Source organism: Nicotiana tabacum, chromosome 3, assembly GCF_000715075.1.
Source record: "Nicotiana tabacum cultivar K326 chromosome 3, ASM71507v2, whole genome shotgun sequence".
NCBI classification, from domain to species: Eukaryota; Viridiplantae; Streptophyta; class Magnoliopsida; order Solanales; family Solanaceae; genus Nicotiana; species Nicotiana tabacum.
The window spans coordinates 2979804-2998750 of NC_134082.1; the positions used below are offsets into that span (position 1 = coordinate 2979804).

Below are 18947 nucleotides of genomic sequence, written 5' to 3' on the forward strand. Positions count from 1 at the left end.
GACCAAGTTTGTGTCTTCGCATCGAACCAATACACGATCCAAGTTTTGCAAGCAATCACCGAAAGAGTCCCCGACCACACTAAAATCATCCATGAAGACCTCCAAAATGTCTTCCACCATATCGGTGAAGATTGCCATCATACATCATTGGAAAGTCGCCGGTGCATTACATAACCCAAATGGCATTCGAGAGAAGGCGAATGTGCCATAAGGACATGTGAAAGTTGTCTTTTCTTGGTCTTCCGGGGCAATGAGAATTTGGTTATAGCCTGAATACCCATCCAAAAAACAATAGAAAGCCCGGCCTACAAGACGATCAAGCATTTGGTCCAAGAACGGTAGCGGGAAATGATCCTTTCTAGTCACCTTGTTCAACTTTCGGTAGTCCATGCATACACTCCAACCCGTCACAGTGCGAGTCGGAATAAGTTCATTATTGTCATTAGTCACCACAGTCATTCCTCCCTTCTTTGGCACATATTGCACTGGAGAAGTCCACGAACTATCAGAAATTGGGTACACCACACCGGCGTCAAGCCACTTGATGACTTCCTTTTTAACCATCTCTTGCATGGCTTCATTGAGTCTCCTTTGATGTTCAAGAGACGTCCTAGCATCATCCTCCAATATTATCTTGTGCATGCAAAACACGGGGCTAATACCCCGAATATCCGCCAAGGTCCATCCAATTGCCCGCTTGCGCTTTTGAAGAACCGCCAAAGTGGCTTCAACCTGCACGTTAGTCAAGCAAGAAGTAAGTATAACCGGCAAAGTAAAATTCGGACCAAGAAATTCATACCTGAGGTTAGGAGGAAGTGGTTTCAACTCCAACACCGGTGGCTCCTCAATAGATGGCTTGGTGGGAAGAGTTTTGCGATTTTCAAGATCAAGAGATAACTTCCTCGGTTCATAAGAATATGAGCCCATGCCATGTAATGCATTCACACACTCCACCCATCTAGCATCATCATCAACATCCATGTTCAATAGCACGGCCTCAAGCGGGTCCTCAACATTAGCCATAGCGCTTGTGTCATCCACTATCACTGTCGTGACAATGTCAACAAACGAGCACATCTCGTTGCTATTTGGTTGCCTCATTGATTTGCATACGTGAAACACCACCTTTTCATCACCAACACGGAAGGTCAATTCTCCCGCTTCCACATCAACCAAGGACTTTCCCGTAGCTAGGAAGGGCCTCTCAAGAATGATAGGCACCTCAAAATCCATTTCACAATCCAAGATCACGAAATCGGCTGGCAATATGAACTTATCAACACGAACAAGGACATCATCAATAATTCCCAAAGGCCGCTTCATTGATCGGTCCGCCATTTGAAGCCTCATAGAAGTTGGACGAGGTTGTCCGATTCCCAAGGTATTGAAGACCGAATATGGCATTAAATTGATACTTGCCCCCAAGTCGCAAAGGGCTTTTGCAAAGTCGGCACTTCCAATGGTACATGGGATAGTGAATGCGCCGGGATCCTCAAGTTTTGGAGCCATAGAATGCACAATTGCGCTCACTTGATGGGTCATCTTGATTGTCTCACACTCCATTGATCTCTTTTTTTGTAACCAAATATTTCATGAACTTTGCGTATCCCGGCATTTGCTCGAGTGCCTCCACCAACGGCACATTGATAGTCAAACTCTTCATCATTTTAATAAATTTCTTAAATTGGTTATCACCCTTTTGCTTGGCCAACCGTTGAGGGTAGGGCGGAGGAGGTCTAGGCAAGGGTACCTTGGCTTTTGGCACCACCGGTTCGGGCATACTAATGACGTGTTCCCTAGACGGGTTCATGGCCTCTTGAGTCTCCTCCTCACCCTCATCAATTGCAATTCTCCCATCATCATTTGCACTTGGTTCGACAACATCCTCAACTACCAACGGAATCTCATCATTTTGCAACTCATCTTCATCTATCAGAACTAAGTTATCTCTTGAGGCATGCACATCACCGCCTCTTCCACTTCGTGTTGTCACTGCCATCACATGATTGTTGTGCCCTCCCTTGGGGTTTACTACTGTGTCACTTGGTAAAGAACCTTTTGGGCGAGTATTAAAAGATTGAGAGATTTGGCCTAATTGCACTTCCAAGTTCCTGATAGATGTATCATGCGAAGCTAATTGGGCCTCGGAATCTTGACTTCTTTTCATCATTTGTTCGAACATGCTCTCTATTCAACTCATGTCATTGCCCGATGAACTCGACCCTTGAGATTGGAACAGAGGCGGGTTATTGGGCTGTTGATACATTGGGGACCTTTGATAGCCTTGCCCCTATTACCTTGACCACCATTGTTGTTGTTCCAATTGTTGTTCCCGCTCCAATTTCCTTGGTTCCCAGAATTATTGTTCCCCCAATTGCCTCCTTGATTGTTGTTGTAATTCCAATTGCCGCCTTGTTGATTGCCCCAATTACCTTAGGGTCTCCATTGCTGATTCCCTTGGTTGCCTCTATTCCCTTGGTAGTTGTTGACATATTGGACTTCCTCACTTTGGTCATCAAAACCTTCATTCGAATACCCACCACCATCATTGTTGTTGTCATATTATTCACAATTACCTTGAGGTTGTTGTCCTCTTTGCCTCCTTTTCAACATAGAAACACCTTCCATTGCATTGACTTGGCGCGGGTTTTGGACTTGTTGCAATTGCGCCTTTGCTAATTGGTTCATAGTTGTTGTAAGTTCGGCTATCGCTTGTCCATGATCGTGCAATTCCTTGTGCAAACGGATGACCGTGGGGTCACCTTGTGGCACGTTTGCTCGGCTTTGCCATGCCGAAGAGGTGTCGGCCATTTCATCAAGTACATCACATGCCTCTTGGTAAGAAGGTTTCATAAAATTCCCTCCGGCCAATTAGTTCACAACGCATTGATTTGTGGTGTTGATGCCCCGATAAAAAGTTTGTTGAATCATAGCCTCGGTCATGTCGTTATTAGGGCACTCCTTCACCATTGTTCTATATATTTCCCATATTTCATGCAAAGGTTCTCTTGGCTCCTGCTTGAAAGCTAGAATTTCATCCCGAAGAGCCGCCATATGACTTGGAGAGAAGAACTTGGCAATAAATTTGTCCGACAATTCATCCCATGTTGTGATAGAATGATTGGGGAGCCTTTCTAACCAATCCAATGCTTTAGCCCAAAGAGAGAACGGGAAAAGCCTCAATCTCAGCGCGTCTTCGGACATGTTTGTCTGCTTGCTACCCCAACAAGTATCCACGAACCCCTTCAAGTGCTTGTAGGCATTTTGATCGGAGGCACCCGTGAAATAACCTCGTTGCTCGAGCAAGGTCAGCATAACATTTGTGATTTGAAAGTTCCCCGCCCGGATTCGGGGAGGAACAATAGCGCTGGCGTATCCTTGATTTGGTAGAACTCTGGGAGCCACTCTCGGTGGTTGTGGAGGAGGGTCTGGAATGTTGTTGTTCTCATTTGCATTTATATTGACATTCCGGCCTCTCCGTGGAAGTTGAGGTAAGACCTCATCTTGTTCTAGATCTTCTACCTCCTCCCCGGCTATCATATTGCCGAGAGGGTCATTTGCATTAAGAGCCATGGTACCTGATTGATCAACACACAAAATTAGTGAATAAGAAGGAAAGAGAAGCAAAACACAATACTAGCTACACAGATAGTCAACACCATAAAGTTCCCCGACAACGGCGCCAAAAAGTGATCACAGCAGACTCAACCTAAGGATGAGTGGGCGCTAATACCTTTACCCAATAGCGATATCGGGGTCGATTTTCCACTGGGAAATTCAAATTGGAGTCTAGTATTTGTATGGTCTAGGATAGTGTTTTAGCTCATAATTGATCTTCTAACATTTTTGGTTTTCTTTTGTTTAAGAGCTACAATTTATCAACTACAGTTATAAAACTAGGTTATGCTAAAATTACGATTCTAAATTGTATGCAAGATAGATAAAAGCACTAGGGATGCAGCATTTACCTAGGTGGTCCACTAACGGATAGAAATTCCTTATGCCAGAATGACAAATATGGGGCTTATGCTATAACCGTTGCACCTTTTACACCCACTCTCACACCTCTCGGTAGAGAGAGTGATTTTGCTCAATTGACTCTCTCGAGACCAATCGGGTAGGCTAATTTGCCCAAGCAACTTATGGTTCAAGTTGGGTAATTACTCTCTCGAGGTCTAACCCGTTAATTGGGACTACCATTCTCATGGGTCCATCCCGATTCCTTGTTGGAGTTAATCTTGAGGTCATAGACTCTCTTTCTCAAGGAGAGTCAAGACCCACTAAGCTAGACTTAGTGTTTGCAACCACCAAATCTTAGTGAAAACTTAAGATTAATCCAAATAGCAAACACCCACATCATTCATGCACTAAACAATCACACCCATCAATTTCCCACACTAGGGTTGAGCCACAACCCTAGCTAATGGGTTTAGCTAGACATAGTAGTAACAAATATAAAAGAAATAATAGATGAAATTGACATAATAGTTAACTACAATGTTAATCTACTTGATTCCCCTTTAAAACTAGAAGAAATGGCCCAAAATAGGCTGATAATAGGGTAACACGAGTTCAGCTACTCTCTACTCTCGAACCGCCTTCCTCCCAAACTTGCTAAAAAGTAAAATGTTCTATTTATACTTCACAGGAAAAACCGGACAAAAATACCCTTGAGGTTCTGGCGCGGACCGCACACAAATGACGCGTGGCCGCGTAGGGCTCTAGGTCTTCATTACTTGCATCTGGTACTGGGGGGCACGGACCGCACAAAAGAGACGTGCGGCCGCATAAACTTTATCCACGCGGACCGCACTGATTAGGTGCGCGGTCGCATGAGCTTTTGTCTCGAGTGATTGCTTCTCTGATTCTCTTAGGTGCGGATCGCACAAAAAGGGACGTGGACCACGTTGGAACTGGGTGCGGACCGCGCGAGAAGAGGCGCAGACCGCGCAGCTTATCTTAAAAATATCATGGCCTCTGAACTTTCCTGCGCGGCCGCGTGGCAAAACAGTGCGGTCCGCACAGGTTGAACTTGGATATGCCCAGCTTCTAAACTCTCCTGCGCGACCGCGTGACAGAACAGTGCGGACCGCGCAGGGCCTTTTGATCCCCCCTTTCAGTTGTCTCTTGACACTCGGCAGATTTCACTCCTTTTTTAAGCCGATCTTTAGTATTTGTCATCTTGTCGCTCAAACATGCAATCAAGTGTCATTTGTAAGCATTTTGGGACTATTATATGACAATAAATGCACAAAGCTCAGGTAAGAATGAGTATAAAAAACATGCAGAAATCGCAGTTATCACGTACTCATGCCCTTTCTTGCACATGTTTTTTTGTGTGCAGATCTCGGTACCTCACGTCAGTTGCATTACCAGTGAGGCGAGACAACTGTGGAAACTTCGAGGTATATTTGCCGCGTCCGCATGCCTAGGAGTCCCTATCTACCCTTCCTTAAGATTAAGACTTTCTTGTATTTTTCTTCATTAATAGTTTCAAGAGTTTAGCAGAACTATTTACTTTTGTAGCTTGCGACTCATGATATTCGCGGTTTTGGGAGCGTTTATATTCAGTTTAAAAGTGATTATTGCATATGCTGAGCGACATCTAAATTTTTTAATTAAATTTTCCTTAAATTGTTAGTTTTTCATGTTTTCGTCTCATTTTCACAAAATGTTAGGCTTACCTAGTTATAGAGACTAGGTGTCGTCACGACGGTTCATGGAGGGAGAACTTAGATCGTGATATTTTTTTTCCTTGATTGGTCTCATTGGTACTTTGATTGTGTTCCGATTACTTTGTTATGTTATCTCCCATTTACTCCTTGTTGCTATTTGTTGTCTCACTGCCCATTGCTAGAGTTATATTGTTATTCTTTCCATGTTTAGCTTTATATTGATTCGTTCCTCAGTTAGTTTGATATTAATACTTGCACAGATTATTACATCTAGTATGAGTCTCGATTGTACCTCGTCACTATTTCGCTGAAGTTATTCTTGATACTTACTAGGTAGCGCTATTGTGTACTCATGCTACCCTTCTGCACATTTTTGTGCAGATTCAGGTGCCTCTGAGCGTGCCGGTTGTTAGCTAGATGTTGCTGCGGAGACTTCAAGGTATACATGCCACTACACTCACAGGCCTCGGAGTCACCTTATGGAACTTTACATTGTTACTATTTACTTCTATTCCAAACAGTGATGTATATGACATTCTTGGTTACACTTAGAAAGGCTTATGACTTCGTACTACCGGTTTTGGGATATTGTACATCTATTGATCATTGTTGGCTAAGTATGGCATTTACTGGTTTATGTTTAATGGTTAAATGGTTGAACTATTAATAACTCAACATATATTAGACTTAACTAGTCCTATGGACTAGGTACCATCATGATTTTGGGTCGTGACAGACTCTCACGAGTTTTTTTACGATCCTTTGACTACCACCACGGGATCACACTTAAAATAGCCCCCATTGTGACAAATGCTGACTCTATTAGCTGTAACTCTAGTGTTATTATTCAGTTCAATTATGTGTCACAGTTGCCGATAAAGCTTGTTGACAACCATAAGTTTGCGACATGGAAAGCCCAAATATCCATGCTCATGTGTGGACACAATCAGTTCAGTCATCTTGACGGCTCCTCTACCACTCCTTCGACAACTATCACATAAAATGATATGCAAGTGGAGAATTCTTAGTGTGCAGCAAAGGCCAATCAATCAATCAACTATGTCACAATCCTCAATATGGTAGTTGGTTATATGATTCTCTGGTATTATATTGATACAAGATGAACTTAAATTGAGCGCCATGTTTCATTGTTGATCTTGACTTGCTTGAGGTTGAGTCGTAATTGTTAGTCACTCCCTCCATTTCAATTTTTGTGAATCTATTTCCTTTTTTTCCATTCTAAAAAGAATGACCTCTTTCTAAATTTGGAAACAATTTAGCTTAAACTTCCAATTCTACACTTAATTAATGAGAAACTTTTATAACGACACAAATACTCTGGACCCCTTTTTGACTTATTTTGGACCACAAATTCAAAAAGTCTTCATTTTTTTCTTAAACTATGTGCTCAGTCAAATAGGTTTACATAAATTGAAACGGAGTGAGTATATGATTCTTTGAGTTCATTGACAGTACTCATCAAGGTTTGATTAGCACTATTGATCTCTTCCTTTATCTAGGCTTGGACTTGATGTGCTTTGCATAGTTCATTCTTTCACACATCTTTAGACACGCTGAAATAAATTGCATTACCTTTCTTTGACCTTACAAGTTATATTAAAAATATTGATTTTCCATGCTATAAAGTAGGTAAAAGTTACAGTACATAACAACTAGTATGCTGGTAGAAAGCAATGCAAATTTGAATAGTAATAATGGAAGTGACATTAGATGCATTATTCTGCTTTACAAATTTGAGCCACTCAGTGTGTAGCATTTGAAAGATTGGTTGAAGAGATGAGGAGAATGACATTGTATTGCATTCATAACTTTTTCGCCTATATTCAAGCACATGATGACCAGAGGCATTGATAGATGCATGTCACTTGCAGGTTATACAATCACTTGAACTCACTAGCACACATGAAAGGCGTAGTGTTGTGGTGGTATTTTGCATTCGATGATGTAAAATCTTGGATTATCTTTGAACGGGATAAAGCAAGGAGCAGAAAATATGATAAGGGATGGCATAAGACTTGAGATAATCGGACTGCATAATGTGACTTCCAACAAGAAAACATGGTTTCAACTCAAGTTGAATGCCGGTGTAGCCTACATTGGAGAGAGATTTCTGGGCAGTTTACAAGCAGTTCACGACTTTTCACATCATGAGTTAGCTTTGTCAGACAAAGTTGGTGAGTCTGTGACAGAGTGCTATCAAAGCTTAGCATCAATAAAACTAGTGTGGCAGTTGAGTCGCGCTGTGGAACAACAATCAAGGCATTGTGAGGTGATAGCTTAGTGGCTCTTGCACATTTCGATTAAAATTTTCAGCTTCCCTTGTATTGTCACAACTACCAGTAGTAGTACTCAAATTTGACTGAAATACTGCATCTTTCCCACTCAACTTAGGATTAGTACATTTTTCTTGCACCAATTTGTCTGAAGTTTGCGATGGGATATCCTGCATTGATGTATTAATAGGCACAAGAGGGTTTTTATTAACACTTACTGTTGCACATGAGGCCAAATATTGTACATCAGCACCTATTGAGACATCTTGATCAAAGATACAGCATCCTCAACTCCAAATGCGTCGATGGCATGATTCTTGGTGCACGTGAATTCCACAAGCCTGCATCACAATTAAAACTCTATGCGTCGATGAACTGATTGTGACGGTATTTCTTGAAAGATACATAAAAAGCAGAGATATAAGATAACTTTCAAATAGTGCAGAGGTTGCCCACCTTTAGTTTCACTTCTTGCTATCATCCAAATCCACTTCCTAAAGCATTATTCTCATGCCCTTGTAATCAATATCTGAGTGAATATTATCCCATTATTGCGGAGAGCCAGAAATCCCATGTATGTCAGTGGACTTGATACACAAAAGCAACAATTTGAAAGAACAAATCTAGGATTACGTAACTAGAGTACCTGTTTTTTTACTATAAGCATACAAAATGAAGAAAAAGTGGGGAAAGTAGACAAAAGTCCTATAGTAATAATTGATATCAATACAAATCCATCACTTATTCACCAGACAACAGAGTAAAGAAAAGGAGTGAAATAACAAGGAGAATGCAATAGATGTCTGAGGATTCATCTTTAGCCTCAAAAGCTGGATGTATTCCTTACATGCTCTCTGCAAAGAAAATTATATGAGTCAATGTCCGCCACATAAAATGAAATAAAGGAGGTAATAAATTCATCTATACTCACATATTTTTCCCAGGGTAAGAGTGTTCAAGACTCATTCCGAACAAGGACCTGAATCATGTCTTTTCCCATCATATCTTCAGCATATTGCTTAATCTCCCGAGCGGAATCTTCAAGTTGAGGGCTTCTCCACAGATCGATAATTTTCAATGAAACAAGATCCCCAAAACTCTGCGGAATCTCGTCAAGCTTTCGACATTCCCATAGTTGTAATTTCTCAAGCACATGAAAGGATTCCTCTCTAACCTCCCACTTAACAAGACTCACTCGCTGCAATGTCAAAAATTTGAGTTTCTGGAAGGTGTCTTCCTCCCCCATATTCCATTCTTCCCCCTCGATGATTGCGGCTACAAGGTACAACTCTTCAAGGTTGGGCAGTCTTGCTATTGTTGATAGTGAATCAGATGTCAGAGGAAACTCAAGAAAACTCAATAGTTTCAAACTAGAAGGGAAGTGAAAATCCCACAGCCGAGTTGCTGCTACAGAGAGCGCAATATCATTTGTATTTGAACTTTCAAACTTTACTTTGAGGAATTCCAGTTCATTTAGGAAGTCCAATTTCGGGAACCAGTATTGTTCTGTTGAAGAATCCCATGACTCCTTGAGATTAAATTTAAGCCGTTGAAGATTGGGAAAGCTTTTGAAAATATCCTCTGTGTCTATGGAATAGGAAAGCTTGAGTCCCCCTAATATTCTTAAGTTCTCTAACTTAGAGTCCTCTGCTACCAATATCAGTTCATCTGTATCCAAATCAAAGAAAGAACAATTATCTATGACCACCGTTCGCAACTTTACCAAATTCCAAATTGTTGGTAGTAGTACCAAGGCCGGTCCATCGTTATTCACCGACAGAGTTTCCAGATTCCAGAGGTTTGAAAAAGACAAAGGCAGAAATTTAACTTCTGTGTTAATCTGCAAGAACCTCAAGTGAACCAACGTGCATATCTCATTTAGCAAAGAATCATTTACCTTGATAAAAGAGTCATGCAGGAGCAACACTCTAAGGAGCCTCAAGTTTCTTAGGTGACATATATCATAAAGACTATTGTCCAGCTTTTGTCCATTTATAATCAAAGAATAAAGGTGTTTACCAGAATGCCTTTTCTTTTTTGAATCGAATAGAAAAAAATTGCTATGCCCAAAATGCCCCTTATCATAATAAATGGTCATCTGATGTGGCATCAAATCGGAAGAAGTTGACGATAGAGCACTAGAACGTATCCAGTCAAACAACTTTTCCTCTCTTGCTTTTATCAAACAAAAGTCATGCACAAGATCATGAATTTGACAAGTCCAGTATTTACCTATCTCATTGAAAGAAATTACCAAGCTACTGGAAACTAAATTATCCAGATAAACCTCCACCACTTCTTCTACACTCTTCATCTCTCTCTGTTCCAAAAATCCTTCGGCAGGCCATAAAACTTTCAAAGATTCGACTAGAATTGCTTTGTCCTTCGGATAACTTGCAAGGTAAAGCAAGCATGGCTTTAGGGTATCTGGTAAAAGGTCATAACTTAATGCTATAACCTTCATCACGTCCACTTCATTCTGGAAAATGAAGGAATGCAAATTATTTCGAACTTCAACCCACACATTCCTTTTCTTTTCCTTCCCCGCAATTACTCCAGCGATCAAATCAACCACCAAAGGAAGCCCTTTACAATTTTGGACTATTTCATCGCCAACATCCAATAGTTCATCCGGGAAACTTTCCTTTCCAAAGATCCTTTTCTGTAATAACTCCAAACTTTCTTCTTGTCTTAGCGATCGAAGATTAAGAGGATTACTGTGGCGTTGTGCATACAAAGCAACTTTCTTTTCTCGAGTCGTCAAAATAATTCGACTTCCTTTCTCAACTTCAGGAAAAGGTCTCATCAGCTCATCCCATGCTGCAGTATCCCACAAATCATCCAAGACTATAAGGTACCTCTTTCCAAACAGATGTTTCCGTAGCTCATCAGCAACATTAATATTCTCACTGAATTTTGAAGCTGAGCTAGTAACTTGAATAAAAATGTTCTCCAACAACTTCTTCTCGTCATATTTTTGATCGACTGTACACCATGCACGGATGTCAAAATAACTAGAAACTGACTTATCATTATATACTTTGTAAGCCAATGTAGTTTTACCCGAACCCGGCATGCCAGTAATTGAAATAACATCTAGCATTTTTGGTCCACTGGTGAGATTCCTAATTATCCAATCTGTCTCTTCTTTGAAACCTACGATTATTTGCTCAGCTGATGATGACTTGCTTTCAACTGGCTTGTTGGGAGAGTTTAAAACAATGAGGCTCATGTTCTTGGGAATCTTCTTAAGTAAGTTGGAGACTTCTTCTTTGATAATATTGATCTTTTCTATGGCAAAGGGAAGTAAGAAAATAAGGTGTAATAGACCATTATCTCGTACAATAATTGAATCAATGACATATTTTGCTTCATATGCCAAATCCAAAACACGTGCCCAGAGATCTTTATATAATTCTTGTTCAACATGCATGAAGATAGATCTTATGAATTCTAGATCTTCTTTCACCAGTCCAATTTCTTTCTTTATCAAAGAAACTGAATAAGCATTGGAATTAAGCAAATCATTTAAGTGTCTAAGTAGAAGATGCATGAAGAGTGATCCATCATTCATGGGGAAGCATAGTTGAGACGAGTCTGGGACTTTTAAGTAAACATGTTTGAGATCTCCTTTCAGGAGTTCAATATTTTCCATCAAGTCCGAAGTTGCATGGTTTTTTCCATTGGTACTTTCTTTATTTCTTGAATTCTCTTCTAAGTCGCGAACAAGAGTTGATACCTCCCTAATAAGTTTTCCAACATGTGACAAGAGATCAAACAATTTGTCATCATGAACAAACTCCTTGGGCATATCAGTAAGAACGATTAATAGGAACTCTATCATGACATAAATGTTTCGATCCCCTGAAGTGCTAGCGGTAATAACATTTACCATGCGGTCTTGTAGATGAATCAAATATCCTCCAAGAATGTCTGGAGAGGTTTCCAAGAGCTTCTTAATAAAGCGTCCAACTTCTGATGACGTTGAAGCTTTCAAATTTGTAAAACATATGTGCATAACCTCCAACTGAGTTGGAATAATCTCCAAGAATGGATGTGCTAGCTTGAAGGATCGAGAGTGTCCACTAATTTGATTATGCCATAGGAAGAGTCCCACTCTCTTAGCCATTAATTGAACCTGAGGTAAGACATATTTAACAATCTCATGCCCAATGCAACCATTCACTATCAACTCGTGGAAATCTCTTATATTGCTGCAAACATTCTGAAGAATCTCATATTCGGTCATGAATGTAGAAAGTTGTTCAGCACGATACTTGGAAAGATGATGGAGATTCAAGAGGAGGAAGTCCAGCTCCAATTTCATTTTTTCAGATAGATCTACGTCAACAACTTTTTGATTTTCTTCATTCTTTAAGCTCTCTATGAAATCCAGAACATTGAGAGTGTCCTTGCGAAGAGTAGAAAATGACACATGCCAAAAGACAAAATATTATATCAAATTCGCATGAAGAAAGACAATTAATTCTCTATATATTATGTTCTTAGAGTTTGAGCAACTGGTTATATATCCAAAATAAGCATGTCAAGAAAATGGTTTAATATCATACTATGCATATGTTCAACTGCATTAAAAGAATATGTTCAGCTAGTGTTTTCCCCCCTCTTCTATTTACTAGATTATGCACTAAAAAGGAGGATGTATGATTTTGGAAGATTTTTTCTAACCATTCCGAGGAAGACATGAATAGAGGTAACTGTCAAATATATAAACACAAGCTCTTGAAAATCATAACTAACCATGATTGATAAGATTTATAATGTTTAGTTATTTTTTTCTTTGTTCTTACAACAAGAAGTTTATAATTCTATCAACAAGTTCATATTCTTTGTTTATAAAATAGTGAATGCACATGTCTCTGGTAGAAAAAACTTGCTTGTACTCGGTATTTATACCAAAAAATACTAACTTATAATGGTTAAGTGATTTAATATCGTAAGAATATCTATTAAGTAAAAGAAATTTATGTGCAGACACATGCCTTGCATCTGTTAGTTTAGTATATAAAGTCACAATTTATCGGAAAGAAAAAATAAAACAAATAAGAAACAACATTTATCCGATTCCTGCTATTAAGAGAAAAAATAGTATAGACGTCATGGATTTCAATTTCTTCAACCATAAGTTCATTTACGTCAATTCTTTTTTTTAGCTTCAGGTTCATTCGCTGAAGTATAAGGTGAAGAAACAGAAGTAGAGGTGATTAAGTGAAGGAGGGAATAATAACAACATACTTCAACCATATATTCCTTTGCTGAAGTGGGAGGAGCAAGTTTCTGCAAATAAACACCAATAGCATCAAGGTACAACCCAGACCGCCCGTGAAATCCCACAATAGCTACACCTTCTTTCATCACAAGAGAAAATGGGGTTCCACCAGCCTCAGACCCAAATGGTCCATAATTCTTTGCATTAGTTATAAAACATAGAGATTTTATAACCGAATGGCCATAAAAACGTCCAAATGTCCCTTTGATGCCTGTTAAATATTCCAATGGAGTTGCCTCAACAACAACCTGAGATTATTGCAAATCACATATCGGTTAAATAAGTAGCAAAGTTGGGAATTTTGACAAGAATTTAGAAAAGTGCAAGAATGTCATATTAGGATTCAAAAACTGTGACCTAAAGCAAATTCGGACACTTAGTTGAATCCTCTCAATGCAAAAGAAGCGGAAAACTTAAATATGAAGCAATATGTGCATTCATATCTTTGACTTGAAAGATGCTTATATAACTATAGATTTTACGCTATGTTCACTGGAAATGCAAAAAGTTGCTACACTATCATATTAAGCTGACATATAACGTGGTTTTTCGTATCAAGAGCCTGATAAGGTAACTTGAAAGTTGTAAGACAAATGAATAACCTGCTATATCTGGTTTAATTATCTTAATAATTAATTTTTTTAAACATAATTTAAGCTCATTGCTACGGCATGACACAAATTTAACTTGAGAAGAACGTTGTCTGTTCGGCCACAATCTTTTTGGACTTACCTTGTCTCTTCGACCTCCATCCCCACCAAACTTTGGTGAGTCGATGGTAGTACCTTGTTCAGTAATGGTTCTGAACATGATGGAGTCTATAACATCTCCATGAGCAATCAATATTTCTTTAATAGGACTTTTCAGCATGTAATTCCATTCTGATCCACCAGTGCCTCCCCATGGCTCCAACAATATTGAGTCCTCTTGATCGTAACTCACTTGATTTCCCTTCACATACATAACAAATCAATGGCTCCATTATTTGCAGTGAAAAAGAAAAATAGAATGAATATATATACAGTCATGTAATAGAAGAGAAGGCAAGGTACCATTGCTGGCGATTTGCTTTGTTTTTTTTTTTTAATCCCTTTCTCTTAATATTTCTTATGATCATTCTATTTAAAGTTATTTATTCTGTATAAGGAGTTAGAAGAGTAACATAAGTCATTAGTTTTAAGAAAGGGAAGCGTGCTTGTGTGTAAGTATGATGTGAAGTAAAGGAAGTAGAGGTGATTAAACAAAGGAGGAAATAATCACAAAACTAGTTAATTTTATGCTATGGTCACAAAAAATTGCCAGTGAGTTATTAAGTGATCATTGTATAAATTAGTCCATAAATAAAAAGAACATGACAAACATTTAAACTAATTTTTCATCTATAAAAGTTACATCTGACTATTCATATTGTATGACATGTTGTGTCCCTTCCTTTTTATATATATTAAAATTATACATACATATTGTATTTTGAGGATTAGTTGGATAATCATCCAAAATCAACATTAGTTATAATAAATATGAGTATACATATTGTATGACATGACAATATACCGATAATTTGATTGCTTTCCCTTTCTCGCTTTCTCCTTTTCCTCTTTCCATGATTGTAATTCCTTCATATACATAAAACCTAATCAGGAGAAAGAAGAAGAAGAAGAAGAAGGAGCAAGAATACAAAGGATCTGAAGAAAGAAGCACAAAATAGTCATAGAATGGTTTCGATCATGGTTGACTAACCTTTTTAATTGATGTTGAAGATGAAAAATCTGTGAGATATATGGCAACAGAGAGTATGAAATGGTTGCTTCTTTCAGTTGTTGTGTATGTATAATGTATGAATTCTCCGCTTTTCAACAAACCAACTACTTGAGATAAGAAGTTGAAAATATTCGGCTGAAGGTCAGATCATTGATGTTAGGTAGAAAATGACAAAAGGTTGGACGCCAAATTTGAAATAGGCTTAGTTTTTTGGGGTTTTGACACAATTGCCCACGAAAACAAAACCATTTACCCTTGTTTACCCATTTGTTTTCCTACTCATAAACTAATTATATTTCCTACCCATAGTAGGTTTTGTGGGGATTTTTTTCTTTATATAGGTTTTGTGGGGATTTTTTTCTTTATTCTCCAACTCTTTTTTATTTCTATGCTTCTTTTCTTTTCTTTTTTCTTTTTTCTTTTTTTTTCTTTTCTCCTTTTCTTTTTTCTCGTTTTCTTCTTATTTTTTTCTTTTTTTCTTTTTTTCCTTTTCTAATTTCATTTAATTTCTTTTTTTATATTCTTTTTCTCTTCATAATCTAATTTCATTTACTGTTTTCACTATTTTTTTTATATATTATTACTAAAGAAAAATCAAATTGTGTACCAATTAAATGTAGCTAATACAATCAAAAAAATATTAACTAACATATGATACCAGTATAGTATATATGTATACCAACAGAGCATATGATTGCTCTTGAATATTGCTACAACTACCTACAACTATACTACTGTACCAAAATATTAAAGGACACAATAAAAGTATGAGAAAATTACATACTCATGTTACAAGCTAAATATTCGCAAAATAACTTGCTCACTCCATATACTAACATGGTATATAGTTGTATGGGGTCGTTCCAACAATTGCCTATAATTATAAAACTATTACATAATACACATAATTTATGTCCATCGTCATACAAAAATTTCAGCACTGCAAATCATGTTCATATAAATAATTTCATAATAGAATTCACTTAAAATGCAGCTAAAACAACCAAAACAATGTTCAAACTACCATATGATACCAATATGACTTATAACTATACCAACATGATATACAATTTTACTGGTTAATTTCCGGCAACTATGTGACTATACTACTATTACATAACACACATGCATAAAGAAAAAAATAAAAAAATCGTGTACCACATATTAATATAATAAAGTATTTCAAGATATTGTACTATATTACTATTATTAAAAGAAAATCAAATATTGTACCAATTAAATACAACTAATACAACTAAAAAATAATTCAACTATCATATGATACCAATATAGTATACAACTATACAATACAAATTTGTCTGCTTCTCTGGTTCAACTATATTTCAACCCAAATTTCTAAAATCTACGATAAAATCTCCACCAAATTGACTAAAACTTTAACTACAACCTAGCTCCAATCAACTTTCCAAACAAACCCGTACAAGATCGGATCAAAACAATTAAAAACTCAAACAAACCAAGTTATGAGTTTCAAACTTCAAGGACATTCAATGGTGGATTTAAATTTTTGTACAATAAATCTCCAAAAACCAGCATCAAAAGTATAATCTACACATCAACTCAATAACAACCCAAATTTTAAAAATCTAGCAAATTGGCTAAAAATTTAGCAACAATATATAAATTGTCTTTTTTGCTACGTCAACTCAATTTCGACTCAAAATTCAAAAAATTACTCCAAATCTCGACCAAATTGACTCAACATTTAGTTACAGTTGCCAATCGATATTTTAATCACATGCCACTCAAAATCTAATCAAACAATTACAAACTCGATAAATGCAATTTATGATTTTCAAGTTTCAAGGTCTTTCAGTGGTTGATCTAATTTTTCTTACAATAAATCACTATGAACTTCTCAAAAGATATTAGTTATTTAGCTTATCATTAAACCATATCAAATCTCACTCATCAAAATCACAATAAAAAATTGGGCAGTGACTCAAACAAAGACAAACACTACGAGAAAACATGAGATATGTAAGACGGAGATAGCATTTTGTTGCTGGAAGAAGAAACGGGAAGAAGGGAAAGGGGAAAGGGAAGCTTTAAAGAGGAGAGAGGTTAGTAAGGCAATTGAGAAATGGGTGAACGGGTAATTATTTTGGTTGGGTTAGGTAGGTATAGTAATTATTATTGAAATGGGTAAAATCGGGTTATTATTTTAGGTTTAGTGGGTAGTTAGTGTAATTTCCTCTAGTTTCTTTAACTTTGTTTAGAAGTGAGCACTATTAATTATACATTTACTCTTTCATTCATAGTTGGAAGTGCAATTTTTAGAGTTCGTGATCGAATGTATCAGAACTAGTCTCATCTCAACTTAGTGCGATTCTTGAGTCGGGCGGTTGAGCAACACTAAGGGCACTGCCGATTCAAGTGTAACGCTTAGCAAGAAATAGCGTTGACCTCATATTAAAGAGGAAAAGAAATTGCAAGTGTGAGAGTGTTGAAAATTATCAGTGTAAATACAAAGAAATAGTAGGAAAAAATAAAGAAAAAGAATACTCCCTCCGTTCCAATTTATGTGAACTTGTTTGACTGGGCACGGAGTTTAAGAAGAAATGAAGACTTTTGAAATTTGTGGTCCTAAACAAGTCCAATGGGGCCCGGAGTATTTATGTGATTATAAAAGCTTCTCATTAAGGGTAGAGTTGTAACTTTAAGCTAAATTGTTACCAAATTTAGAAAGGGTTCATTCTTTTTGGAACGGACCAAAAAGGAAATAGATTCACATAAACTGAAATACAGGGAGAAACATATTGATAACAACGTAACATTGATACCAACTAGCAAAAATATGTGACCCATTCGAGTAAAAAAACATTGTAGAAAGCAACAAACTAAGAAAGAAATAAAGGGTGAATTAAAATGCAAAAATTCCAAATGATATTTTCAACCGTTGATGATATGATGAATGAAATAAAGGGTAGCCCGATGCACAAAGCATCCTGCATTTTGTGACTATAATCCTCCCTTTTCTAAAACAAACTATATATTCCTCCTTTTTGTTGCAATACTTCGTGGATGTGGTGGAACCAATTTTCTTTACTCTAGAAGTGAGAAAAGTTATATTCATTTTTTGATGTTTTATACTTCAATACCATATAAGAATGAGGTGATTTGTGTGGTGTTTAATTTTCACGTGCACTGGATTATAGAAGGACTTGGTTTTTCTATGCGTTCCTTATACTACTGTCGCGGAATAATAAATACAGAAAGTAAAGAACAAAATAATTTTTATGGGAAAAACACCCGGCTCAAAAAGTGAAAAAATCATGACCTACTACTCAGTAGATTTTTTTCTAACACTTCACTAAATTATTGAGTCAAAAACAGCGTTTACAGAACTCTTGTAAACCTAAAGATTACCTCTAACCCTTTGTGGGCAACCAACCTCAAACTATTGCGATAACATCAAGTTAACTCTAACTTGAATACTACAACTCAAAGTACCTAGTACAAATGCTTCTAGATAAAGCTGAAAGGTACAACTCAAAACCCCTACTACAATGAAACTAGAATAAAAGACAGACACTTGCAACTGGTTCTTCTACCGGGTTCACGTAGCTTAAGGTTTACACACTTGAATCACACAGGAATTGCTTGCAACATGCCTTGCTATTTTGCTCTCAACTCTTGCTTAACTTCTGCGTTTGTGCATTACCTGTAAAAGAGAACAGACTAATATTTATATAGTTAGTTGAATAGGATTAACTAGAGTTCTAATGCTATACTCTTCCTTGATGGAAGAATTCTAGTTTTCTTCAACTTCTAACTTTTTCCCTTATCTTGGATAGAGTTCTCTTCACGTAAGGAGTCCTGCTCCTTATCGAATATGCAACCTTTTCGTTCAGGAGATATTCAGCATAACCACTTATGCTTATCTCTTTCACGTGCATGCCTTGT

At 37.4% G+C, this 18947-nt stretch overlaps 1 protein-coding gene across 2 annotated transcripts; it reads right to left on the reverse strand.

Annotated features, from left to right (window-relative positions):
- Positions 1-7376: 7376 nt before the first annotated feature.
- LOC107767755 (putative late blight resistance protein homolog R1B-16) lies at positions 7377-15130 on the reverse strand. Of its 2 annotated transcripts, none has more exons than XM_075249084.1 (7): positions 15000-15130; positions 14814-14875; positions 13992-14210; positions 13226-13507; positions 8901-12380; positions 8426-8823; positions 7377-8310 (listed from the first exon to the last, which is right to left on the reverse strand). In XM_075249084.1, exons 2-5 carry the CDS (start codon positions 14862-14864, stop codon positions 8925-8927), a joined length of 4008 nt encoding a protein of 1335 aa, XP_075105185.1. In that variant the 5' UTR covers positions 14865-14875; positions 15000-15130; the 3' UTR covers positions 7377-8310; positions 8426-8823; positions 8901-8924. The 2 variants fall into 2 exon arrangements, with proteins under 2 accessions (XP_075105185.1, XP_075105186.1); XM_075249085.1 differs by having other exon boundaries at positions 14814-14892; positions 15000-15109.
- Positions 15131-18947: the final 3817 nt, after the last annotated feature.

Coding starts and splice junctions, on each gene's coding strand:
- LOC107767755 (XM_075249084.1), bottom strand. CDS start 14,864: ATGGAAAGAGGAAAAGGAGAAAGCGAGAAAGGGAAAGCAATCAAATTA. Junction 13,508..13,991: donor ATGGAGGTCGAAGAGACAAG/GTAAGTCCAAAA, acceptor CAATAATCTCAG/GTTGTTGTTGAGGCAACTCC. Junction 12,381..13,225: donor CAAAGGAATATATGGTTGAA/GTATGTTGTTAT, acceptor ACTCTTCGCAAG/GACACTCTCAATGTTCTGGA.